This window comes from Vigna radiata, chromosome 8 (assembly GCF_000741045.1).
Source record: "Vigna radiata var. radiata cultivar VC1973A chromosome 8, Vradiata_ver6, whole genome shotgun sequence".
Classification (NCBI taxonomy): domain Eukaryota; kingdom Viridiplantae; phylum Streptophyta; class Magnoliopsida; order Fabales; family Fabaceae; genus Vigna; species Vigna radiata.
Window position 1 is genome coordinate 33,662,096 of NC_028358.1, and position 24,246 is coordinate 33,686,341.

General features: G+C 33.9%; 2 protein-coding genes across 6 annotated transcripts; one reads left to right on the forward strand and one right to left on the reverse strand.

The window, feature by feature from the left end:
* Positions 1-1,618: 1,618 nt before the first annotated feature.
* On the forward strand, positions 1,619-8,165 carry LOC106771834 (ras-related protein RABA5a). 5 transcript variants are annotated; one of them, XM_014657825.2, is made up of 5 exons: positions 1,619-1,828; positions 3,797-3,879; positions 5,883-5,980; positions 6,108-6,544; positions 7,619-8,165. In XM_014657825.2, exons 4-5 carry the CDS (start codon positions 6,205-6,207, stop codon positions 7,954-7,956), a joined length of 678 nt encoding a protein of 225 aa, XP_014513311.1. In that variant the 5' UTR covers positions 1,619-1,828; positions 3,797-3,879; positions 5,883-5,980; positions 6,108-6,204; the 3' UTR covers positions 7,957-8,165. The 5 variants fall into 5 exon arrangements, with proteins under 5 accessions (XP_014513311.1, XP_014513312.1, XP_022640982.1 ...); XM_014657826.2 differs by having other exon boundaries at positions 3,797-3,874; XM_022785259.1 differs by lacking the exon at positions 1,619-1,828 and adding an exon at positions 1,835-2,061.
* Positions 8,166-8,437: 272 nt separating this feature from the next.
* On the reverse strand, positions 8,438-23,566 carry LOC106771833 (type I inositol polyphosphate 5-phosphatase 12). Its single transcript, XM_014657824.2, has 12 exons — positions 22,664-23,566; positions 20,895-21,147; positions 19,431-20,217; positions 16,958-17,082; positions 16,518-16,602; positions 15,784-15,949; positions 15,641-15,681; positions 15,293-15,545; positions 14,440-14,563; positions 10,713-11,073; positions 8,853-9,225; positions 8,438-8,771 (listed from the first exon to the last, which is right to left on the reverse strand). The coding sequence occupies exons 1-11, from the start codon at positions 23,385-23,387 to the stop codon at positions 8,866-8,868; spliced, it is 3,279 nt and encodes a 1,092-aa protein (XP_014513310.1). The 5' UTR covers positions 23,388-23,566; the 3' UTR covers positions 8,438-8,771; positions 8,853-8,865.
* Positions 23,567-24,246: the final 680 nt, after the last annotated feature.

Here is a 24,246-nt window from a genome sequence, read left to right on the forward strand (position 1 = left end):
TTTTCCTACCTTTCCATCCCATCATTTATGCATTTTAGCATCGAGAAATTCAAGAACTGGTCCTCCACGGACCACTAAGAAAAAACTGTCCAAACTAAACTCTGCAACTTTCAAAAATCTCAACCCACCACTCCATTTTTATTAGGAATTTTTTTTTTTGGATTAAATATGTTTTTAGTTTATATGTTTTGAGACAATTTTGGTTTTAGTCCATTTTCAAACTAGGGTACAATTTAGTCTTTCAACTTTAAAAAACTCTGCTTTTAGTCATTTTTACCAAATTTTTTTAACTTTATTTGTTGTTTCAAGCACGTTTTATTATAGCATTTGGATTGTTTACACTGTTTGACACATTTTTACTTCAATGTTAACTGAGACACGCGTTAGAAACAATAAATAAAGTTTAAAAAATTTGGTAAAAAGGACTAAAACCAGAGTTTTCTAAAGTTAAAGACTAGATTGTACCATAGTTTGAAAATGAACTAAAACCAAAATCGCCAGGACTAAAAACATATTTAACCATTTTTTTTAAACAAATATTTTTTAATAACTTTTTAACAATATCTATGTAATAGTTTTTGATTGATCTGTTTCAAATATATTTTTAAATATAAATTCAAACAGATCAATAAAATAATAATACGTATCCTGTCTTTAAAAAATTGTTAAAAATAATGATCAAAATATCAAAATCATTTTTATTATTAAAAAGGTACTTTCAACTGCCGAACTACATTCTGGAACACTCTTTCCACAATCAAAGAGGGCTGTTCGCTTTTTCAGATATAAAAACAAAATCTCCAAAATCAATTCATAGGTAACATAATTTATCAATATAATTGTACCTTTAAATTTCACAACGTCCTAACAGAATTAGTACTTTATAAAATAAAAGACACAAATTTATTATTATCACTTTTTTTATTAAAATATTATGTTGATTTGGTTCAAATTTAATCCAAGTTGAATCTCTTCAATATGTTTTTTTCCGAAATACCTAATAAAATTATAATAAGGCGACTTTTATAAGATGTTCTCATAAATACCTAACAAAATTATAATAAGACGACTTTCATACAATGCTCTCATATATTATAATTTATATCTACATAAAAAAACTCTAATGTAATTAATGATGTGGATTAATTTTTGTAACAGTTTTTTATGCATGTTTTTTCTTTGTTTTTACTCACATAAAACAAATAAGTCTTTCATTTCTATAATTACTTAAAAAACATCTACTATGAGACTCAGTTATAAGATCTCATACTTTCATTCATAATTATATGATTATAACAACTAATAAAAATTATTCAGTTTTCCAAAAATCTCTCATGTTTTGTAACAACCTTTTGATTTTAATAATTATTTTCTTGATTATATTCATTATTTTTAATAATCATAAAAAATATAGATCCATATCCTATAAATAATATTATGGTAATTTTTGTATGAATTATGAAGACTATGTTTTTATTAATTGATGTAAAAGTGGACAGGGAGATGCTATTATGACTGCATTCCCTGCTGCTATTATAATAATAGAGAGCATTGAACAGTATAAAACTTATTTACATAAAAATTAAGTTCATTTAAAAAAAAAATCATATAACACGAATATAGTTTAATCTTTGTTAAATTTGCCCAAAATAAAAAGAAAAATGTTTTCTAAAAATATAGGTATAACTTACTTAAAAAAGACATAAAAAGAAAAAGAAAAAAAGGATTTGATGCAGAGAAGGTAGTAGTTCAGTTCCACCGAAATAACCCGCAGACGCAAACGTTGAAAACACATACACGCGCATCCATCAGCCCCAACATCACAACGGTAGATCCCTTCTCTCCTTCTTCCTTCTTCCTTCTCTCATATCTCTTATTCTTCATCTCTCTCTTTCTCTTTCTCTCTCTCCATCTCTCTTCCAATTCCTCAATAACTTTTATCGCATTTTCGTAACAACATTTCCTTCTTCTCCTTTGCAATTTTCCCTTGTCGTTTCGTTTTCCCCTATTCTTCCTTCTGATGTGTTTCACACAGCGGATTTTGATTGATTAACATATATGGTGAAATCTCAGTTTACATTGCAAACTTGTCTGAACTGGATTTAGTTATTGTTATTGTTGTTTGTTTTAAACTGTGCCTAACTTGGTGTGAACACATTTGTAATGTAATAGTTCGATTTTCGTGCCTTTGGTTTGCGCCTTTGTTATCTGTGTGTGGTTGGGTTAATAGAGTGTGGCCATATTTTGGTATCGTCTTCTCTGCCAATTAGCATGATCACAAGGTTTGGAATTGGTGTGCAGGTTTCACGGAATGTCACCCTTACTTGCTCGGTTTTGTTTTAAATTTAAAACAAGAATGTTGGTGGTGAATGGTTCAACTGAAGCCGTAGTTTGTTCGTAGTGAGTGATAAAGAAGTAGATATAATTAGTTAGAGTTTTAGCATGAGTGAGTTAGTTTCAAGAGGAGTTGTTGGGACCACTTTTTAATTGAAAGGTTCGATTAGTATGTCTGTGGAATGTGTGTATGCGATTTGGAGGCAGAGTTTAGAGAGATAGTGGTGATTGAAAGAGTTAATGCCTTTGTATGATAGTTGTAAGAGTTTTTCTTTATCTTCATTTACGAAGCTATTATGTGATACTATTAGAGTATGCATTGCCTATGGACGTGGAAATAATGAAGATCAGTAGTTGTTTGGAAAAGCTTGTCGTTGCTGCTTTTGAGAGGAAACTGGATCTCTCCTGCCACTCTGTTCTGCCAAGTCCCAGCGATTCTCTGGTTAGTGTAACAGTAATTAGAGAGGAGAGAAAATGTGATTTGAGAATTGAGATTTTTCTGGAGAGAGAATCCTGCTAGAGAGATGCAGCACTAGATCTGGTCCATTTTAAGAGTGGTGTTCAAAGGATTTTTTTTTTTTTGAAAAATTAGGGGACATTATTGTTATAGGCTTAGCCATAAAAAAAAGGTTGTTTTACTGATTATCGAGGTTTTCACCTTGATAATCTACATTGACATTTAATGTTGTCCAATTAGAATTGGAGTTTTACCTTGGTAATGTGTACAGATATTTAATGAAATATTTATTATGATGACTGAGGTAAACTGCATTTCTAATTGGAGAACAACACCAGCAACACGGAAACTGCATATATTTTTGTCCTTCTACATTGGTGTACCTGGCTTGATTGAAATACTTTGAAGAAATTGTCTCAGTCCTTAGATCTGGTATGCACAGGATCCTTTTTTCGTTTTTTGGTCTTTCTTTGGTGTTTGGTTCACACTCTGTCTAAGGTGGCTATACTATTTTACTATTGATGACTTTTTTTTTTTTTCTTTTCTATGTATCTTGTGGCTCTATTTTTGTGATGGTTTTGCTTGTTCCGTTATATTTTATCCTTTGTTCTAATAATTTCATCCTTTGTCCTACCACCTAAAAAACAATGATAATGATTTGGCTATCTGTTGTAAAAGATCGTTACATCCTTTATGCTCCATAAAGCTACCAGTCGTTAGATGCTGACATAATTGTTTGAGAAGTGACAATATTAGAGGATATGAATTGGTTATTTGCCCCAATATAACAACCACAACCCCTAATCCCATTAGAAGATATTCTACATAGGCAGGAAACTCCACCATAAGAATTGATTCATGAAATCATCTTGTTTTTGGTTATAAAGATGGATCTGCCTGATATTTCTTATTTAATGTTTAAGTGTTTTACATTTTTGTATCATTTAACGAAATCATCATATCTCTTGGTTCAGAATTATCTAATCTATTTTTACTTAATACCAGGGTTTGAGACTGTAAAGACTTAGTGCAAGGGTAAGCCGAAGTTGAAGGAGTTGAGGGGAGAACAGGGAGAGAAGGAGGGTGAGGTATTTATATTTGTTGACTTTGTTTTCTGTAGAATTTTCTATCAGGATATCTAAGAAAATAAAAACCCAAAAGATATAATAATTTCAAGTTTTACCTTGAAATTTTTTGAACTTGTTTTCACATGGGCTGTCCTTTGCCAACAACTATTTTTGGGCATCAAATAAGTTTCCCTCAAAAAATTGATGGGTTGAATTATGCATAGAAAGTCTGTGATCTTATCCTTTTTCTTCCCTGTCCATCAAACTTGGCATTTTATCAATCTAAGTTCCAACCACAGTTTGGCCCTGTCTAGTGCCTGTTTACAAGTCAAAATTTTACTATCAACCTCAATTTTTACCCTCTCTACTGATGTTCGTACATGAATCAATTGAAAATATCGATCACTCTGTACCTTGATTTTTGTTATGCTAGGAGAAAAAGACTTAGGACTGTGATTTCGTTTTTAACTATGCTGTGAATCAAAAATAATATGCATAATATGAAACCTTTATCAAGGTTTAAGAAGGTGAGAAGCTAAGCAGTGAAACAATATTGCTATGGGTAGTTCAATGACTTCAATTGGAAATTTTCTGAATCTTTTAATCTGTCCTTCTTCTTTCCTAAAGAGTTAATGTTGTTGGTCTTCCGTTTTGTTTCTCTAGTTTTCCTTCCTGTATGCTAACCCCTACTCTGTACCCGTGGGTGCTATGTCAACTCATTATTAATTTTTTCGGCCTTATCTATATGCCAAGTAATAAAATATAATGCCTAAAGGAAACATGTCCCTTTCATCCTGAACATGGTTCTTTCAGACTTAGGGTCTGTTGAGCTTTAAAAATGTTATTCTAAAGTATGTGCTTAAAATTGAATTTTTAAGAGATGTTAAATTGAGAAGCCATTTTATTTTACAGTTATAAAAGTAACTAATTTTTACAGAATGTTCCTATCAGATTTTAGGATATTTCTGCGTAAAACACTGCTCCCTTTCTAGGCCTCTACTTTTTCTCCGGACAATTGATTGTGATTGTTTCGAAAGGCTACTCTATTTTTATGATCCAGTTACTTAGATTTAGTTAATAACGAAGGACCTTGCATAATAAGGAATAGTTGTGAAGGACCAGATTCCTGACATTTTTTTTTATCCTATTTTGTTGGCAAAGTATGGGCTTGTTAGAGAGAACCCAATAATCGTCAAGCATAAAAAGTTATCATGAATTTCCTGAAATGTTTTTGTAATGTTTTTTTCCTTCAAGCTAATCAACATGTTTAAAAAAATTGTTGCTCTGAAGTTTCTTTCTAGGAAATTGATGTGCTGTTCAAACACAGGAAACCATAATACTAACACACTGATATAAGCATAATGCGACCTCTGCATGCATGAGACTTAAGAATTGGTTCTACAGCACTTTACCAAAAGTATGACTTTAGCATCCAAGTTTGATTGATCAGAGATTGTAACATCTTATCAGCTCCTAAGAAAAGCTGAAAATAGATTTATTTAGTCNCTAATTTNTTAAAAATATNTGAGGAACCTTTTTTTTCTGTATAATAACCTGAAAAGATGCACTCTTATTAGTTAATGAATAAAATTTGAAGTTTTTTATGCTTCTTTCCAATAAATTTCTTTCAACAACAAATTTGACCTGTGTTGATGTACTACAGGTTGAATTGTTATATGGGATATACTATTTAGCACTCGGCGATGAGTTTTGATATTTTAGACCTGCCAATCAATTGCTTGCTTGTTGGTTGTATTACCTGATCTGTAGTTTAATGAGCAGTTATTTCCATGTATGGACTCAATTTTCAAGTATCTTTGGACAAGGTTTTCATTTCGTAAGGTTTTCATTTCGTTTTGATTCCCACTTGTGGGCATTTTGTTTTTCTCAAGAAACAGTTGTGGAAAAAGAAAAGAACTCAAAATGTTTATCTTTTGGAAAATGCTCTCTAATTTTCAAAAGAAGTCTTAAAATTAATATAACACTTCATTGACAGTGGTGCGTATTGCAAATGATGCTGTCAGGTACTCAAGAAAGTTTTGGTAGTTTAAATTGGAGGGCCTTGATGCCGATGGTGGATACAGTTGTATTTGCTAGAAACTGTAAACTGTCACTTCATAAGGTAAATCTATTATATATCTAATATTCCTGTGGAACTGCTATGTGTGTCACCGACATTCCCTTCCTGTCTTTCCGTAATTCTTTGTTAGCAGTTGCTCTTTTGTTTCTGATCCTTGTTCTCGTCTTAGGTGGAGGTGGCATTCTAGTATTGGAATGGGCCAGATTCCGTGATGATTCTATATTGTTGATTTGTTTCTACACACTGGCAATCCTTAGGTCTGACAGATGGCTTTACCTAATGAAGAAGAGAAGACTGAGGACTACCTTTTCAAGATTGTTTTAATCGGTGATTCAGCTGTTGGGAAATCAAATTTACTTGCACGATTTGCCAGGGATGAGTTTTATCCTAATTCGAAGTCAACTATAGGAGTAGAGTTTCAAACTCAAAAGATGGATATTAATGGAAAGGAAGTTAAAGCACAGATATGGGACACTGCTGGGCAGGAGAGGTTCAGAGCTGTTACATCTGCATATTATAGGGGTGCAGTTGGAGCTCTTCTGGTGTATGACATCAGCCGGCGCCAAACATTTGATAGCATAGGCCGATGGCTTAATGAACTCCACAGTAAGAATTACAATTGTCTGATCCCTTTTCTCCATGAAGTTTTTCTCATGCTTATTTTCTTTGTGAGGTTTCAAATTTAGGAAATTGTTAACTTGTCCTTCAATTTGGCACTGATACAGTATATGAAAACGTTATGTGATTGTTAAATGTGTTTGGTTAAGATTATTTTTACCGACTTCAGCTTGTTTTGGGATAAAAATATTTACAATTTCAGTTGTATGTTTGGGACAATAGCTAAAATTTTTAAAATTCTGAAAAATAAGTTATCTTTATGAATCTGAAAATTAGTAGTTTATGATTTTTCAAAAAAAATTTCCCTTTTCTTCTGTAACAGTTTATATTTTATAGGTGCCAAACGAAATTAACTATTTTAAAACCATTTTCAGTAATCTTATAAAAAAATTGATTCTGATTATAGTCCATTAAGCTATCTCAAAGACCACCCCTAATGACTATTTTTCTTTGTTGCACTGAGGTTAGAATCTACCACTTACATAATGATACCATCCACACCCCCTTTTCCCACTAGCTAACCCTAGTGGGTTATGGCTTATCGGTACTCAATTTGATCCTGCGGGTAAAAGAAAAATGTTATAGTCTTTATTCTTTCTTAAACGTGATTATGTTTCATTAGTTGACTAAACATTACCCTGTTGGATGTATCATGTGGATGCTAAATTCTGAGTTAATTGTTTTAGTTTTTCTCTTTTCTGCTTTGAATCTTTGCTAGTCTTGATCTTTTTTAATATTAAAGTAGATATAGGATACTTACATAAAATCTGCACCTTGTAATAAACATGGTTTAATTAATTAGTGAACAATGTCATTTTTTATTTAGGTATATGTGGAAAAAACTTCTCCAAAAGTACCTAGAAACGAAAATGACAATAAGTTCCTTTACATAAAAATTAACTTGTACATAAATAGAAAGAAAAAGCCAAGTGAATATTGATAGGCCACTTGGTTTTTATTTGTTTTCTTGCTACAAAAAACATATTGTAGTCTAGTCACATTTTAATTGCGCATATGATAAAACAAGGATTAAATGGAGTGTGGTTTTTTATTATCTAACAGCTCACTCAGACATGAACGTTGTCACAATACTTGTTGGGAACAAGTCAGATCTTAAAGATGCAAGGGAAGTGGCTACAGCTGAAGGCAAGTCCTTGGCTGAGGCACAGGGTTTGTTCTTCATGGAGACATCAGCTCTGGATTCATCAAATGTGGCAGCTGCTTTTGAAACCGTTGTAAAGGAGATCTACAACATCTTAAGTCGGAAGGTTATGATGTCTCAAGAGCTCAACAAATCAGATGTTTCCCATATTGAAAATGGAAAGACTGTTGTTCTACAAGGGGAAGGTGAACAAGAAGCAGCAGCAGCAGATGCTGAGCCAGCAAAAGGTTGTTGTTGATCTTAGGTTTTGATAATATGTCGGCTCCAAAATTGCGTTTTTATTATAATTATTTGACAAATCCTGAAAATGTAACTCAGATATTCAAGATTTATCTTTAAATGCTTATTGGGAGATTTTGGAGTAGAAATTCTCTTTGCATTGGAAGAATTACATAAATGAGAAAAAGAAAAGATAACAAGTAGCATTAAAATGTCCAAATTTCCTTTTATTTTACACATGCTTGCAAAACCACGTTAAATTATTCAGATATTTCTCTCTACTATTTCAGTGGTTAACTTCGGAAGTATTTGTTTTAAATATATATTTGAGGGCTATTTCGCTTACATTTGTAGCTTAACTATTTCACTTGACGGCTTAGATTTAAATTTGTCTTGTAAAATATAAAATTCATAAAAAACTTTAATAAAAATACTGTTTGAACATGTAGTATTTGACAAATGTAAAAATTAAGCAAAAAAGAAAAAGAAAAAGAATGAGGTAAAATACAACAGGAAGTCAATTAACAAAATGGACTTCCATTATACAAAATTCCAGGAAAATATTGAGATAATACAATTAAAAAGTATTTGTTGGTGGGAAAAATCATTATCCAAGCGACACACTCAATATCAACAGGTCACTGCATTTTCCCTTTGAACTGTGCAGCTTTTGTTGGTTGATATGGCACATAATCATTTACACAATAAATTGGAGTGGTTTCCAAATAAATTAAATAATGGATCTAGTAAAAGCTGTTTTGCTACTTTTGCTTGCATTTGCTTTCTGTACAGTTCAATCAGCTCGATGAATAGAGGTCGGACCACAAAAGCTCCCTACGAGAGCAAAAAATTTATTAAGGCATAGACCATCCATTCATTTTTTTTGTTCTTCCGCCAAAAAACTAAAATACTCACATTAACTGCTGCTTTAAGGGCCATGCAATTTCTGTAGCTGGTCAACCACATCATAGGAACTGCTGAATGGTTGGAAATCAGATCGGCGCAATACAGTTCCTTGGATATTCCTGGAGCCGTCTGGTTGAGAGCCAATCATAGGTTTTTTCTTGGATGAATAACAGTGGTGAACACGGACTCGGTGTTTTCTTGGCTGGATACTGTAATTTCCGTACATCTTAACCACCAAAATAGCTTCTTTGTCTCTGGAGTCTTCACACCAAGAATTTTGTACAACACCATCAACAAACTCCTCCAGAGTCTGAAATTCCTCATGGTGTACTGATACTTCAACAATTTGATCTGGTTTTATTATACCAGTTGCAGGACTCACCTGAATCATGAAATTATTAAGTAATTATCGCAAGGGGCATTGCAAACGAGAGATGTCCTACCCAAAGCAAGAAAAAATGTATCGTGTTGATCCACATACAGAATTTGGTCCCAGGAGTAAAGATATATTTTTTTTTTTTCTACTGGTGATTTTGGTTCTAGCTAAAGATTTTAAATTGCAGACCACATCACAAGATGCAGTTGCAACAGCTCAGCTGTGGTGACCCCTATAAGCCACACCGACAGCAAAGCATTTCTAGTAAAGAAAAAAGAACGGGGTATGCTAATTAAAGAAGGCCTTGAATGGCCGCAAGAAATCTTCCCATGTTTAGTTTGAAAAGTTTAGTGGGGCTATAGTATCCTTGGTTGGACAAGCAAATTCAAGGTGATCATACGTTTTATATAACACGTTCCTATAAGACGTAATTATAGTTCTTTAATTGTGCTTATTGCAAGTAATAATGAGCTCTAAAGAAATTGTGAAGGCCACTTGAGGACGAGTAATTCTATTAAACGAGGAACTGTTGAAAACCCTATATCGATTAATGATATGAAAAATTTTAGTACACGAGTGGATGTAAATCATATCTCACAAGTGGTTATGAACTTGAGTTAGGTTTATAGGCTATTTTCTAGGATGGTATTAGAGTTTAACCAATAACAATGTTTGTTGGATCTATCATGTACTAAACTACCCACAAATATCCAGTTCCACACTCAAGACATGAGAAAATATGTTAGAGATTTCACATTAATTAGAGATATAGTCAAACCATAATATATAAGTAGATATAAATCTTATTTTATAAACTAGTGCGATTGAATTAGGATTTCTAAGAATAAGGATGGGAATACATATGCTAACCATGTAGGTTCAATTGCTGAGAGGAGATCCTAGGATATTGTATGCTTTTAAGTGGAGATTTAATGACTTGTAGGAGTAAAGGGCAAAATTTAGTTGCAAGAGCAACTGTAGAGATAAAATTTAGAGCCACGGCTCAAGGTGGTATATGGCACTATTTTGTGATAATTGGTCTGTCATCAAATAGCATGGTCCCTTAACAGTTCAGCATGAAAGGACAGAGCATATACAGAAAAAGATTGACACTTCTGCCAATCCATTAAAGAAAAATAAGACAGTGGCTTTATAGATATAATGAACATCCCTTTACAACTCTAGATGGCTAACGTAACAACCAAACCACTTCCTACAAAGTAGTTTGAAGATCTTACTATCAAGCTAGGAATGATTGATATTGATGCACCGGCTTGTTAGAGGGAGAATGTTATAGGGTATAATTATTGTCATTAATTCCTATTCAATCTTTATAGAAGCAATAAAGTATATAAAAGAGAAAATCATCCTTTTTTCATCATCAAACTAGAAGTAGAAATTATTTTCTAGCTTCCTCATTTCAAATGTCTATAGTTTAAAGTTCTTTCTATAACAATAAATATTGTACAAAAAAAATAAATAAAGAATATCACCTCAAGCCACCTTGGGAAGCCAAATGAACCCCTCAACTGATGGTCAGTAGCCTTCTGATCCTCTGTAACAGTAGATTGACCTTCACAATTTATTTCAAACAAAGCATTGCCTTCTCCACATTTATTTGTAATTCGCAAAATTAATGTGTCCTGGTTTTGAAGAATTATGTTGTTTGTACTAATGATGGTTTCAGGAATCTTGCATAATTCTTTAAGAAGAAATTTAATTTTCTCATTTGATTCAAGAATCTCTCCAAACTCCTGTCTGCGGATTGATTCATCTACTCGAGCAATATCAGTAGAAAATACGCAGCGGACAGGCTTGTGGTCACTATCGGTGACATCCATGCAAGCTTCATACCTAGTGAAGGAGAGATTGCATTGATTAAAAAATAAAAACTGAAAACTAAAAAGTACTTCCATAAAAGCTTTTTAAATATATTTGAGACAGCCATATTATACAATCAGAAAAGGCTAAAATATATTTTGGCCCTATATTTCAATTGGGTCCCAAATGTGAAAATATTTCAATTTAGTATCTGTAGTAAAATTTTGAGGAAGGTGGAAAGGAGAGACAGGATTGAATCCATGTGTTTACTATGCAGAGGATGAATTATGTTCACAGCGCAATGATTTCAAGAATCAAACAATATCCTAATTACCTGCCGTAATAAAAGACTACAAATAAAAAACAAAGAAAATGTAAATCTGAAAAATACTGATTGATATTGTTTTTCTGGTTTCTTAGAGTGAGAGATACAATTTATATAATAAAGTCATGAAGCTTGTAAAGCAAACTTTGCTGATGTAGGACTAAACTCCACCGAAATATCCACTTAGCTGCTGTGCTGTCTCTCAGTATTATAAAAATAGAGATTTTATTCTATCACGCTATTACATAAGTACAAGATGTGGTTAGTATATTTACATTCTACACATTGCACTTTCCCTTAAATTGGAGAATATAGATCCTATGCACCCAAGTTTGGTATATACATATATACATACATTCATATATATATATATATATATATATATATATATATATATATAACTTATTTGGAGGCCTCTCAATAAGCTAAGTAAAAAATCTTTCAATTGGTCATTTGATGTGTGTAGACTAAGTACCACAATTATAGGACATGGTTAGACAATAGACATTATTTGTGTATCTTCCAACAATAACCATTTTTAATGTGATCCCAATTATTTGTTATTGTTATAACACCATTGGATTATCATGGAGTTGGTGAAGATTGGTTCAATAAAATCTTGTTAAGGTTCCTACACCAACTAACTTCACCACACCATCTCATAGAAGATGTGTGCACAGTACAACGTCTAGCCTCTTAGCATCTACTAAGACCAGTGACGTCTAGAGCAGCCGCCTAAGTAACAATTCAGCTCAGTAAGGAGAAGCACCGCTCACATGAGGCACATTTCACATAAGCTAGTAATGATAGTTATGAACTATGTATAGGAATTTGTAATGCCAGTTAAACTAATTGAGCATTGTGAGTTCAACTGTAAAACTGAAAATGGCGAGAGTGGAGAGAGTTCACTAAGAGAGAAACTTTATGCTGCAATGCATAGTTAATTCTATTTTGGGTTGAGATTGAAGTTCATTAACACTTTAACTGAACCACATTATTTTTGTATGTAATTTTATCTTATTTTTCCTTTGTTTACCTTCTAGCAAGGGGAAGAGTTTCTACCAGTGATAACAAAAGTGGTAGAAGATGGTCAAAGTCAAGGTCGCACAATGGACTTTCAAACGTAAAGATAGAAGTCCAGGAACTTGTCAACAAAAATTAGGCAAGACTAATGGTTAAAGGCTTTAACTGGAGAGGAGTCAATTATAATGATGGTTTCTCTCCTGTAACAAAGCACAAACATATTTGAATGTTGTTAGTCATGGTAGTTGAGTTTAACCTTGAGTTGTTGGAACGGATAGATGTTAAGACTACATTTCTAAATGGAGAGTTATAAGAGACCATATATATGAAGCAATAAGGAAGCTACATAAAGGAGAAGGGATGTATCATGTTGGTAACTTAAACAAATACTTTTATGGCCAGAAACAATCCCCTAGACAATGGAACAAACAATTTGACGAGTTCATTGAGTGTTGGCTTTGAACAAAGCAAGTATGACATCTGCATCTACTTCGTGTTTCTAACATAAGATCATTTCATGGTATTATTGTAGTATGTTGATAACATTCTGATAGTTAAAAATAGAAAGCCTAAGGTTGAGAAGGTTAAGTTGAATAGCAAATTCAATATGAAGGATCTTGGAATGGGTATGTTAGAATAATTATTAAGTCTACCTATGATTGGTATAGTAGGACCTAAAGTAGGTAGTTGTGTGTTGGGTTATCTATAATGACTGTTCCTAGCAGTCTAGGACAATCTCTTCATCTTCCATCTATTTATTGTATCAAATCTTTATCTATATAAATAATAGAACTGAGAAGGGTCTTCTAAGTCCTTTAGAAATATTTTTCTCTGTTTTAGATCTCAAGTGGATAGAAAGATTTTAGGGTTTGAGATTGTTAGACACGTGAATTGAAGTGTCTACATGGGTATCGGAAGACCTACCTTAGAAAAATTCTTCACAAGTTTAGATGACACTTGAACCCTGTGACCACACCTCCTACTTCTCCCTACAAGTTGAGTGATGAACAGTCTCCTAAGATAATAAAGGAACAAAGTTATATAGATGGTATTCCATATGAAACATTGTTAGTTTTGTGATGTATGCAATATCTATGTTGAACTGAGGTGGAGGCTAGTGAAGATTGGTTCAGTAAAATCTTATTAAGATTCCTAGACCATCTAACTTCACCAAACCGAGTCTTCTAGTATCTTTGGTGGATAGTCTTAATATAATATCTAGTCCCTTAGCATATACTAAGACTAGTAATGTCTCTGAAGCATCCGCCTAAGTGACAATTAATCTCAATAACAAGAAACATTGTTCACATGTCCTCTCCATATGTTTAGACGTGTTTCATGGAAATTAGTTACAATAGTTATATATTATAAATAGAAAGTTGTAATGATAGTTAAACTAACTGAGAGTTGTGAGTTCACCTTCTTCCTTGCTTACCTTCTACCAATTCGTTTGCGGCCCCTTTTCTTTTATATTGGCATTTATGTTTGGTAGATGATCTTATCGTAGGTTTGTCCATTTATATCCACAACAGAGTTACATGAAGTACACGGGCCAACCAGAAAATGATTGTTAACGTGTAAGGACAAAAATTATAATATTTCCATTCCCCACGTGATTATACTTAGAATTTCTCCTTACTATTTAGAATATTACATAACAAATAATTCTAGAACAAAAACATAACTTATGACCAACTTGAAAATAATTACAAACATAGGGGTAAATTACAACCTGTTTGGAATATCGATTAGAGATTCAATTATAAAAGAATACAGCATAAATATGCTTTAGTCACAAGAAAAATATGGTGAAATACAACCAAAATAATGGGTGGTAGTCATTTAAGTCAATAATGATGCCAACTCACTCATGCAAAATTACTTTTGGCTATCCAAAATTTTCCTTTCACAAATCTATAATTCAATATTGACTCACAGCATGTCTCATAATAAATAAGTCCCCTATTTTATATAGGGATTAGAGACTGCATAGTCCTTCTGGCCGGGTGTTTTAAATGGAGAAAATAAAAAGTATTAGCTAGAGCACTCACTGTAATACTGAAGTGACAACGGGGCACTCTAAACTGCATTCACCCACCAAAGATGTGCAGCTGTCACGATACAAAATTCTGTCACACCATGCAGGGATGCGTTTCTTTTCACCAGAATCATACCCTTCAAGAAAATAGGTCATATAGTCTGAATTCATACCCTCAAAAAAATTGTAAGCAATACTGATAACAGTTATAGCAAATATAAGCAGCAAAAATTGTAGTTTGAAATTATTCAGTTTACGATATCTAATTCTTAAGAGTTCCTGATTGTCAACTATTAGCATTAGGTTGTTTAGAATCCTGATGTACTCTATATTTCACTGTACTGCGCCCTTAACTTAATAATATATATTCAAAGGGAGATTATCACTTAGTTTATCCAGTCAACTGTGTGAACTTCTCCTACCTACCTCACTCGCATTACACTAATACTATAGTCAGCAAGCCTCTAGAAGTTATTAAGTACCCAAAAAGAAGGAAAATTCAAATCTATTATTCAGAGCCTCTGTATCCCTCTTTTCCACTGCCCTACAACTTTCACAATTCATATAAAGTCATCGTGTGCAGAGAGGGCTGAGGAAATCATTACTTATGAGGTGTGAATGGAATTTTGACTTCACATAAATCTGGATTACTTTTTTCCTTTCCCCTCTCATGTACGATATCCTGAGCATGCTATTGGTATACAAATAAAAAATCTTCGTAATTGGAACTGCATGATTTGCATTTTGCAGAAATGATTAGAGATGTAGTGGCCCAACCCACGTCCTTCCATCTCACTTTTTACAACTAAAGTTTACTTTAAAGTTCACTGGACCATTGTGTGTGTGTTTTTGGGCAGGTGACCAACCTGCCAAGCCAGCTTGGTGCCGTTCAAACTTGTATGTAGGAGGAAATGTTATAATTGCTTCACGCATTCCTTGGAAGACATTCCCAGCTTCCATTTCAGCTCGAAGTTGATCCCTTTCTCTAAGCCAGTCAAAACATCTTTGAGAAACAAAATCTCTCGCTTCATCATATGAAATGTCATCAAGTCTATAATTAAAATCTCCAAGAAATACAACCATGTCTGCCTCAGATAACTCGGGAATCCCTTCTGTGGACTGGAAACCAATCTCAAGAATCAATACCTCATCCAACTATCAGAGTGCAGCATAAAGCATTACTTAGATGAATAAAGTGGACAGCATGTACATACATTTGCACCACGAAACATTGGAACAGAAGATGACGTGCCAGCTGCAACAGAAAGGACCAATGGCAAGCCAGATCTATAAACAGGCCAAAATAAATACATGGACAAGGCAAGTATGAAAATCGGGAAAAGGCACAGAAAAGTACCAGCTGTAGTATTTAAGACATTTGTTGGCCGACTGAAGGACATTGTTCGGTATACATGATCAAAATCTGCATTTCTACGACCAACTGCATCTAAATGTGCAGCGAAGTGACAATTAACAAAGCACATTATCCGATCATACACTCTGATCCTCAAACCAACAGCTCCCTGGAGAAAACAACATCCCCTATGTCAATGGTCAGCATAATATGAACAGAAACAAAAATATATATTTGCACACAACACATATCATACAGTATTATAGTCTTGTGAATTTCACAGCCATGGCATGGCATTGTTGGTGGTCACAACCATGATAAAACCATTTAAGACTTGCAGATCTATTTGCTTTATATGTCTGTACATGTGTTGAATTAAATGACTAAAACTTTAGTGGACACAACTAGCGATAAAGTTTTAATGGTTATATGATAAGTTACTTGCAGACCACACAAGAAAATTATGTCATTGGCTTGCATTGCGGTACTTCTAGAACAGAAACTTGGCTTATGTCTGCTTTTACTTGGAATTGCAACATACCATAAAATCAAGTATTCAATCTAGTGATATAGGCAATATCCTGACATTTAAGTATCAATGTTAGTCTGTTGAATTAAACAAAAGCTGACAATTATGAGATCTATGACCATGACCAACAGCCGCATCTTGATACACCCTTTATTAGCAAAAAACTAATATGCAAAGAAAAACAGCAGAGTAGATGGTACAGGCCCACCTTATTGCCAATAGCACGTCCGAACCCACATGGAACTGCTGCCACATCAACATCCCCAACATAAAATCTAATGTTGGTTTTAACCCTGAAGAAGAAAATTTCAGTACCATTGGTGAAGAAAGCAGCAAGGGAGAATTTAGATAACAGTGGCTTTTCATGAATTCAAATTGAAGAAAATAATCGATATTTTCATTCACCATACAATTAGGAACCCAACCTTAAGTGATACATATCCATATCTTTCAAACCAGAATAGCATTCATAACAAGTAGCAAGGAAAACCCACAATAATCTGACATAACAAGCAATTTAACAGACTACTACAAATTAAAATTGCTAAAATTTAACGGATATCCTATTGACTAACAATACAACAATCATTATCTCTGACATATTAAAGCCTCAACAGCTCACATGTATGTCTACACAAAGATACTCACCATACAGCAATGACCAAGCCTGCAAGTTGTCTGGATCCAATACGTTCAAATGTTGAACCTTCATCTAATGTTTTGTCTATCATGTCCAGCCACCACTGCCCAACAGAACTTCCCTCCAAGCCTACCTATATGTTTGTAAAAGATTGAGGGCAGAGGAGGGTTATGAGGAAGAAAAAGTAGGCAAACCCATTAATTATACAATATATATATATATATAAGTGTGCGTAAATAAATGACAATTATCACAACAGAATGTTGACAATGACACATGAATAATCCAAGAATCCAGAAAATATCTATTGAACAACAGAATCTATAATGATTTTGTGTAGTCCATGCGCTAATAGGAACAAAGACTCAACACGAGACATTCTTAATTATTTTGATGTGCTATTATAATTGATCAATCCAAGAAATTCTATGGCTACTTCTTATTGACATATGCAATATCAAGGACTCAAGATCAACTGGACGGATTACAGAATGAAGAAGGACAGAATGACAATTGGATGAATGGGTACAGGATTAATGATTGGGAAGAATCATTTGCAGCAATGAATGATGTTCATGGCCAAGGAGGTTTCGGCTACAGTGATATCATTGCACAGTTTCATGAAATTTTTACCACAAGATAAATGACCCACAAGCACTTCATCCTTATTTTAAAGAATCCAGAGAGGCTGAGAAAAAAAAGGAATGTGTAAGTTTATTAAACTGTAAAAGTGAATTGATTTGCACATAGAAAGCTATTGAGCTCAGCTATTTATATGGAAGAATAGTTGAGCTTTAAGCTATATCTAAGCTCGACTAACTTCAACTGTCATAACAGAATTGCAGATGGCTACCTCACTCTGACCAAGTGTTGACCCAGCAATCTACATAAACAAGTATAGACTATTAATTCCCCCCTAGAATAAGAATTAAAAAAGAAATTCTTAAAATCTAAAGCACCTGAAAAATTATAATTTCCAAATTACTACTATTATATAATACCATGCCCTGGGAGTTGCTTTTTGCCTCCAATGCTGGATCTTCAACAAATATTTTGAAGGTGCCAAAATTTATATATAGATATAAAATATATTAAAATTTTAAAACAAAGTTATATATATATATATATTGAAGGGGCCAAGGCCCTCCTATGCCTCCATTATAATCTGCCGTTGTCTGCCTCCCATCCAAACCACTGCATATATTACTCCTGCTACACAATAACCACTACAGCTCAGACAAACTTATTTTTTATACACACGCCTCCCTCCCTCCCATTACTCTGTTTCTCTTGGCCAGCTTTTGGCCAGTTTTTATAATGAACATGTTGATCTTGTAATGGAGTTGTCTCAAAGGACATGTTGGACACATCGATGTCCTCAAACTTGAAAATATGAAGATTGTATGACGAAGGTAAGCCAAATGACATAAAATGTTTAAAGAAAGGGTAAGGAAATGAAAGTCTTGCTCAAACTGCAATTATGGTAACAATAATCACAACTCTTTTTCAACCCGATTCCCTCCCCTCCCTCCCATTGCTCTATTTCTATTGGCCAGTTTTGATAATGAACATGCTCGTCTCGTACTTGAGTTGTCTCAAAGGACATGTAGGACTCATCTATGTCCTCAAACTTGAAACTATGAAGATTGTATGACGAAGGTAAGCCAATTGACATGAAATGTTTAAAGAAAGGGTAAGGAAATGAAAATCTTTCTCAAACTGCAATTATGGCAGTAACTACAACCCTTTTTTTTTCCTCCCTCCCATTGCACTGTTTCTTTTGGCCAGTTTTTGTAATCAATATGTTATCGATCTTGTACTTGAGTTGTCTCAAAGAACATGTTGAACCCATTGATGTGCTCAAATTTAAAATATGAAGATTGTATCATGAAGGTAAGCCAATTGACATAAAATGTTTAAAGAAAAGGTAATGATATAAAGGTCAGTCTTTCACAAACTGCGATTATGGCAGCAACTACAATATTATAAACTACAAAGCTTTAATGAAATTTTTTTCGGAACAATGGTATTACAGTCATTAAACTATTCTTTCAATTCAATCGTTCTTGATTCTGCAGTACCAATGGAAGGCATGACACTGATCACCATTTCATTCCTAACCATACAAAAATTAAAAAGGAAATATCAACTGGTATTTCAAACTTGAAACTCATTAAATTACAGTCATTTCACTTTCTTAATTCCGATAATTTCCACGGCACTTCATTGCATTACATTCCATTCATGTCAATTAGTCAGAGCAGTAACAAGATACGTACATGTAAGTTATCGGCTGTAAATGTCAACCTAATATCTACATGTTTTTTGCAAATTCAAATGTATAGAAGTCAAGCCTAAAGAAAAAGAAAACACAAGTAAACATAAACACACAGCAACTACTTTGCTTACACTACTATTTTTCTAATAGCAATATTTTATAGTACTGATTTTCTAGTAATATTACAGAAAATGATGACTTACAGTTTCTTTAGCAGCAGACATTGCAAGAAATCCTGCACCCATTTCAACCTCTTGCAACCCAACAACAACAAGATTAACATCTGAGGCCACAGAACCCAGCCATGAAGTAAGGGAATCTTGAGATGCTTTTCCTTGTCCCACATTCCAAGTGCCACTCAATATTTTTATATTTTCTATTTTAGTGTATAAAAATTCTTTGCCACTTAATTCTGAACGCAATATACTATCAACAGGCCCAGGGGAAGTGATGTTCCATCCTCGTATACCACCATGGTTAGCCAATGCAAATATATAACCAGCACCAAATGTCATTTTTACAATTGGACTGCCATGAGCCACCCATCCCCCAATCAGATTACCCTTGAGGTCCAATACCTGGATAGTTCCAGATACATAACCTACCCAAATTTGCATGCCAAAGGTAGAAAAACACTGAACGGCAGATGAATGGTAAAGAAAATCTTGTATACGATTGCCATTTCCATCCCATTGCACCAGTAAGCCACTTGTACACCCTGTCCAAATCATTCCATCTATTGTTATCACTAGTGCTTCAGTTCTCCTATTATCATCCCCAAAGCCGCCCTTTGCTGCAACTCGACGAACAGCATCAGCTGCCCCCATTATGGCATTACGTGAACGCTGAAAGAACCCCATGGAACTTTGTGTTTTGTCTTTCCTTGAAACAAGCTCCACTGAAAAATCTTGAATTGAGGACAAATCCAACCGATTTTCAATTTGTCCATCTGAATTGAAAACTTTCAGTAGCTCCCTTGTGCGAGCATCCCTATAAATTAACAAGCACTAGCTTGCATTAAATTGATATGTGGAGAAAGAGAAGCACGGCTAATGCAAAATGAAAAGAGAAAGTTCATGTGACAATGAATTGCAAGCTTGGTAACATCACAGATCCCACTTCCTCTACAATTCACATTAACTTTAATGTAAAAGCAACTAAAAGTTGCTTCTAATGACGCATGTTATGTTAGCATGCACAGAACCAAACATGTGGGAAGTCTTAGTCTAGTTATGATTTCTTTATACATCCCATACGAAGAGTACCGTCAAGAGACATGTCAGAACAAAAAAGGATATACAGGATTCAGGATGACTTACCGTAAACATGCAAATATATAACCTGACTAGAGTTCTTAGATATGCTTATTTTATAAGGATTTATGTCATAGAACCAATGACTTGTCATTAGCGATGCAAGCCAGTTCATACAAGTTTAAAGGAATATCTGTCCACAAATTAAAAAGGCCAAGACCCCCCGTTCGTGAATATAATAATAATACACTAAAAAACTATATTTACTATCTTTTTACCAGAGTAAGTTGTGAGCACGAGATAGAAAAAATCTTAAAATAATCAAATACAGTTGAATGGTTAAACAAAAAAGAATTTACCCATACTGATGTTCAATACAAACAAACACCTTGAGAGTTTAGGAGAAAACCTCACCACAAAGCAAATGAAAAATAACCAGCACTCCACACCTTTGCTCTCGAATTATCAGATACTAAGTACTTTACATCTGAAGTCAGCATGTTACTGAAGCCATTTGTAGATAGTTGGCTCCTTAAGTCAATATATGACCTCTCCACAAATATAACAGCACTGTGCCTTTCCTCCTTCGTTAGATGAATAGATTTTTCAACAGCCTCCCAAGGCCATATTTTTACACCTCCTCCTTCTGAACCCGACCACAGATCCCCTGGAATAACGAAATGGAGAAAGAAAAAAAAAAGGAGAGAATAATGTATAACATTCACAACAAGCACATGAATCAACCAACAAACATCAGGTTTCCCGGAGAGTTTACAATCTTGGATTGGCATTTTTGAGTAAACAATTTAATTAATCACTTATTCAGAAAGTGCTTGTCACGTTAGAGCCTATACCATTAGTACTCGAAGAACTTCAATGCAAAATTTTTTGAAATAGAATGAAAAAACATAAAACAAAGCTATTTTTGTAAACTTCCACCAAATACCTTCCGTTTTCAAGTGCTTACACAATAAAACAAGACCAAAGAAGTTTAGCAAAAGTTCTTCCAAATGCTCAAGAGTCAAAACAAAACAGCTTATAATCAAAATCTTAGGTGGCATTCGACTAAACTTATTTTGGACATAACTTTCACTTAAAAGAAACTTTAGAAAAGGTAGTTTTTCTCAATAAAGAAAACTTCATGAACTTTAAATAAACTAATAAAAATAAGTAAAAAACTAGTTTTAGAAGCTTTCGACTTCTACTTTTCCCCTAACACCTTTATTTTAAATCTGAAGATAAAAAAATACACAACCCAGAAATTTTAAGATTAAAAACCACTTCCTCTATTTCCTTTTATCTGCCCATTTAAGAGAATAACTGACAGATTAAGGGATGAAATGAATATCAATTTATGTTAAAATTCTTTTTCACTTCTTAAGATGACCTCTTTTATTATTTCTTTTTTATTGATGACAAGTTTGTAAAGATTTTAAAATTAACGGAAAATAAGCACAAAATGAAAACTATAGTAGTAGGCAAATATACAAAGTGAAAGAGTTACTAAACATCTTAAACTTTAGAGCAAACATTTCATACCCTAACACAATAAAAGTCTTCTACGCAATCTACATTGCCGTTCAACTGCTACACATGATTAATTTTACAATAGTTCAAAAATGATGTAAAGAAGATTTCTAATTGCATCGCTGGCTAACTGAAAAAACACGCCCGTCAAACCCTTGACTTTAAATTTAAACTATTATTTGTAATTTCAATTCCTTAAAATTATTTTTAAGAGTTATGTTTTAATTCTTGAAATTAGGCCTAGGATTGTTTTCGTACCAGGTTTTAAATTGATTTTTTTAGTCTTACAAGTTGATCAAAGAAATCTTTGAACATAATTAAAGATTTCACTTTGTAATACAAACAAAATACTAGCAGTTCTATTAATAAAATACCTGTATTATATGATTATTTCCATTTCATTCATTTTCCTAAATTTGAGGGACGTACTTAAAATTCTGTTTTAAAGCATTAGATTGTAAAAAAAAAAAATAGATAAAAACATATATAATATATATATATATATATATATATATATTTAAAATTATATTTTAAAGCATTAGATTGTAAATCAAAAAATAAATAAACATCTAGGGTACAGGATATGAGCTAAAAATTAACCTAATCCAACTAGAGAGATTGAACAGTAAAATTAACAGTGAAGAACGAAGGATTACCATAAGAGGTGAAGGTGAGGGAAAGAACAGGGCCACGGTGAGCCTGCCAAGACAAATTTTCCTTAAACCGATTGCTCCAATCGCAGCAGTTATTGTTATCCTCCAAACTCTCATCATCCATCTTCCAGCACCTAATCTTCCCATCCCTGTGTCCGCTCCACACCAACCTGTTCCCCTCATCCGCAACCAAACACAGCGTCGGCGAACACCACACCGATTCCCGAAACGGCGCACTCTCCTCGTCTCCTATCCTCGCAACTTCGTCTTCTTCTCCAACGCCGCACCACGACGCGTAGAGATCTTTGAAGTTCCAAAACCTCACGCCGCACTCGGAAGCCGCCCACAGCTGCGACTCAGTGGAAACAATGCTCCTCAGGAACCGCCCAATCTGCGTCTCCCGCAGCGGGTGCGGCCGCAATTCGAGGCTCGGCGGCCTCGCGGGATGCACCGCCCCGCGCGCAGGGAGGCGGAATATGCCGACGCCGCCTCCCTTGGCAACAAACTCCGGTAACGAAGCGGCGCGTGAGCCGGAGGAGCGACGGTGTTCGGCGGAGAGCTTGCGTTCAAGAAACTGAAGCATGTAGTCAAGGCGACGGTTGGTGGATTGGATGGAGTTAGAAGGCGAAGCGTCGTCGTCGGAAGACGAAGAGTGCAAATATCCTGACGAAGCTTCACGGTCGAAGGAATCGACGTCGTTTTGGCGTAGCGTTGATGATGAATCCATTGAATTGGAATGAATTGCACGTCGTCGACGATTGGAACAGTTGGAGAAAATCTAGCATGTGTGAACTTCTGAGAGAATTTGGTGTGCGGTGTTAATTGCCGATTTGTGTTTGACTTGGAAGCTGGATTGGATGAGAGAGACACACCAAACAAATTCCAGCTGAGACACCTCACGTCTGTTCCAACGATCAACCCTACTCTTTCTTTCTTTCCTTTTTTTTTTTAATCCAAATTCTGATATCTCATACCTCTCATTTCATATTTTATTTTTAATCGATACGTTGAAATCATTTCAAGAAATATAATACATACGCTTCTCTTTCTTTAAATTATTTTTTATTTTAATTATGTCTCTCGCGTATATAAAATATGAAAATATTAAATTATTTTTTGCCTTTTTTATATTAAAAAATATGTGTGCGTCTTTTTATATTATTGTTGGGACGTGATAAAATGCCATAGAATTATTTGTTGTCTGGATAGTTCTATTTATTATCCTTTTCCATTTGTTTGATGTAATATATTGAGAAACAATAGACAGGATAGAAAAGTATGCATTAAATTACTAACTTGGTATTTTATCTTTTAGTTTAGTTATTTCACCTGCAAAAAGTTATTTTTGGTTTTTTTATGCTTTCAAGGTGAGTTAAAGTCACTGCTCCAACAGTGCAAAATTAATTAAGCAACCGACGTAGAAATCAGTAAAATATTGGATAAAAGAATTAATAATTTTAAATTTGGATTTTTTTAGAAGTAACTTAAAATAGGATTCATTTGTTTTCATTTTCTCCATGTAAACTTGTTAGACATTGATATATATTATTAAAATTTCAATTTAACTGTGATAATATATTTTATTT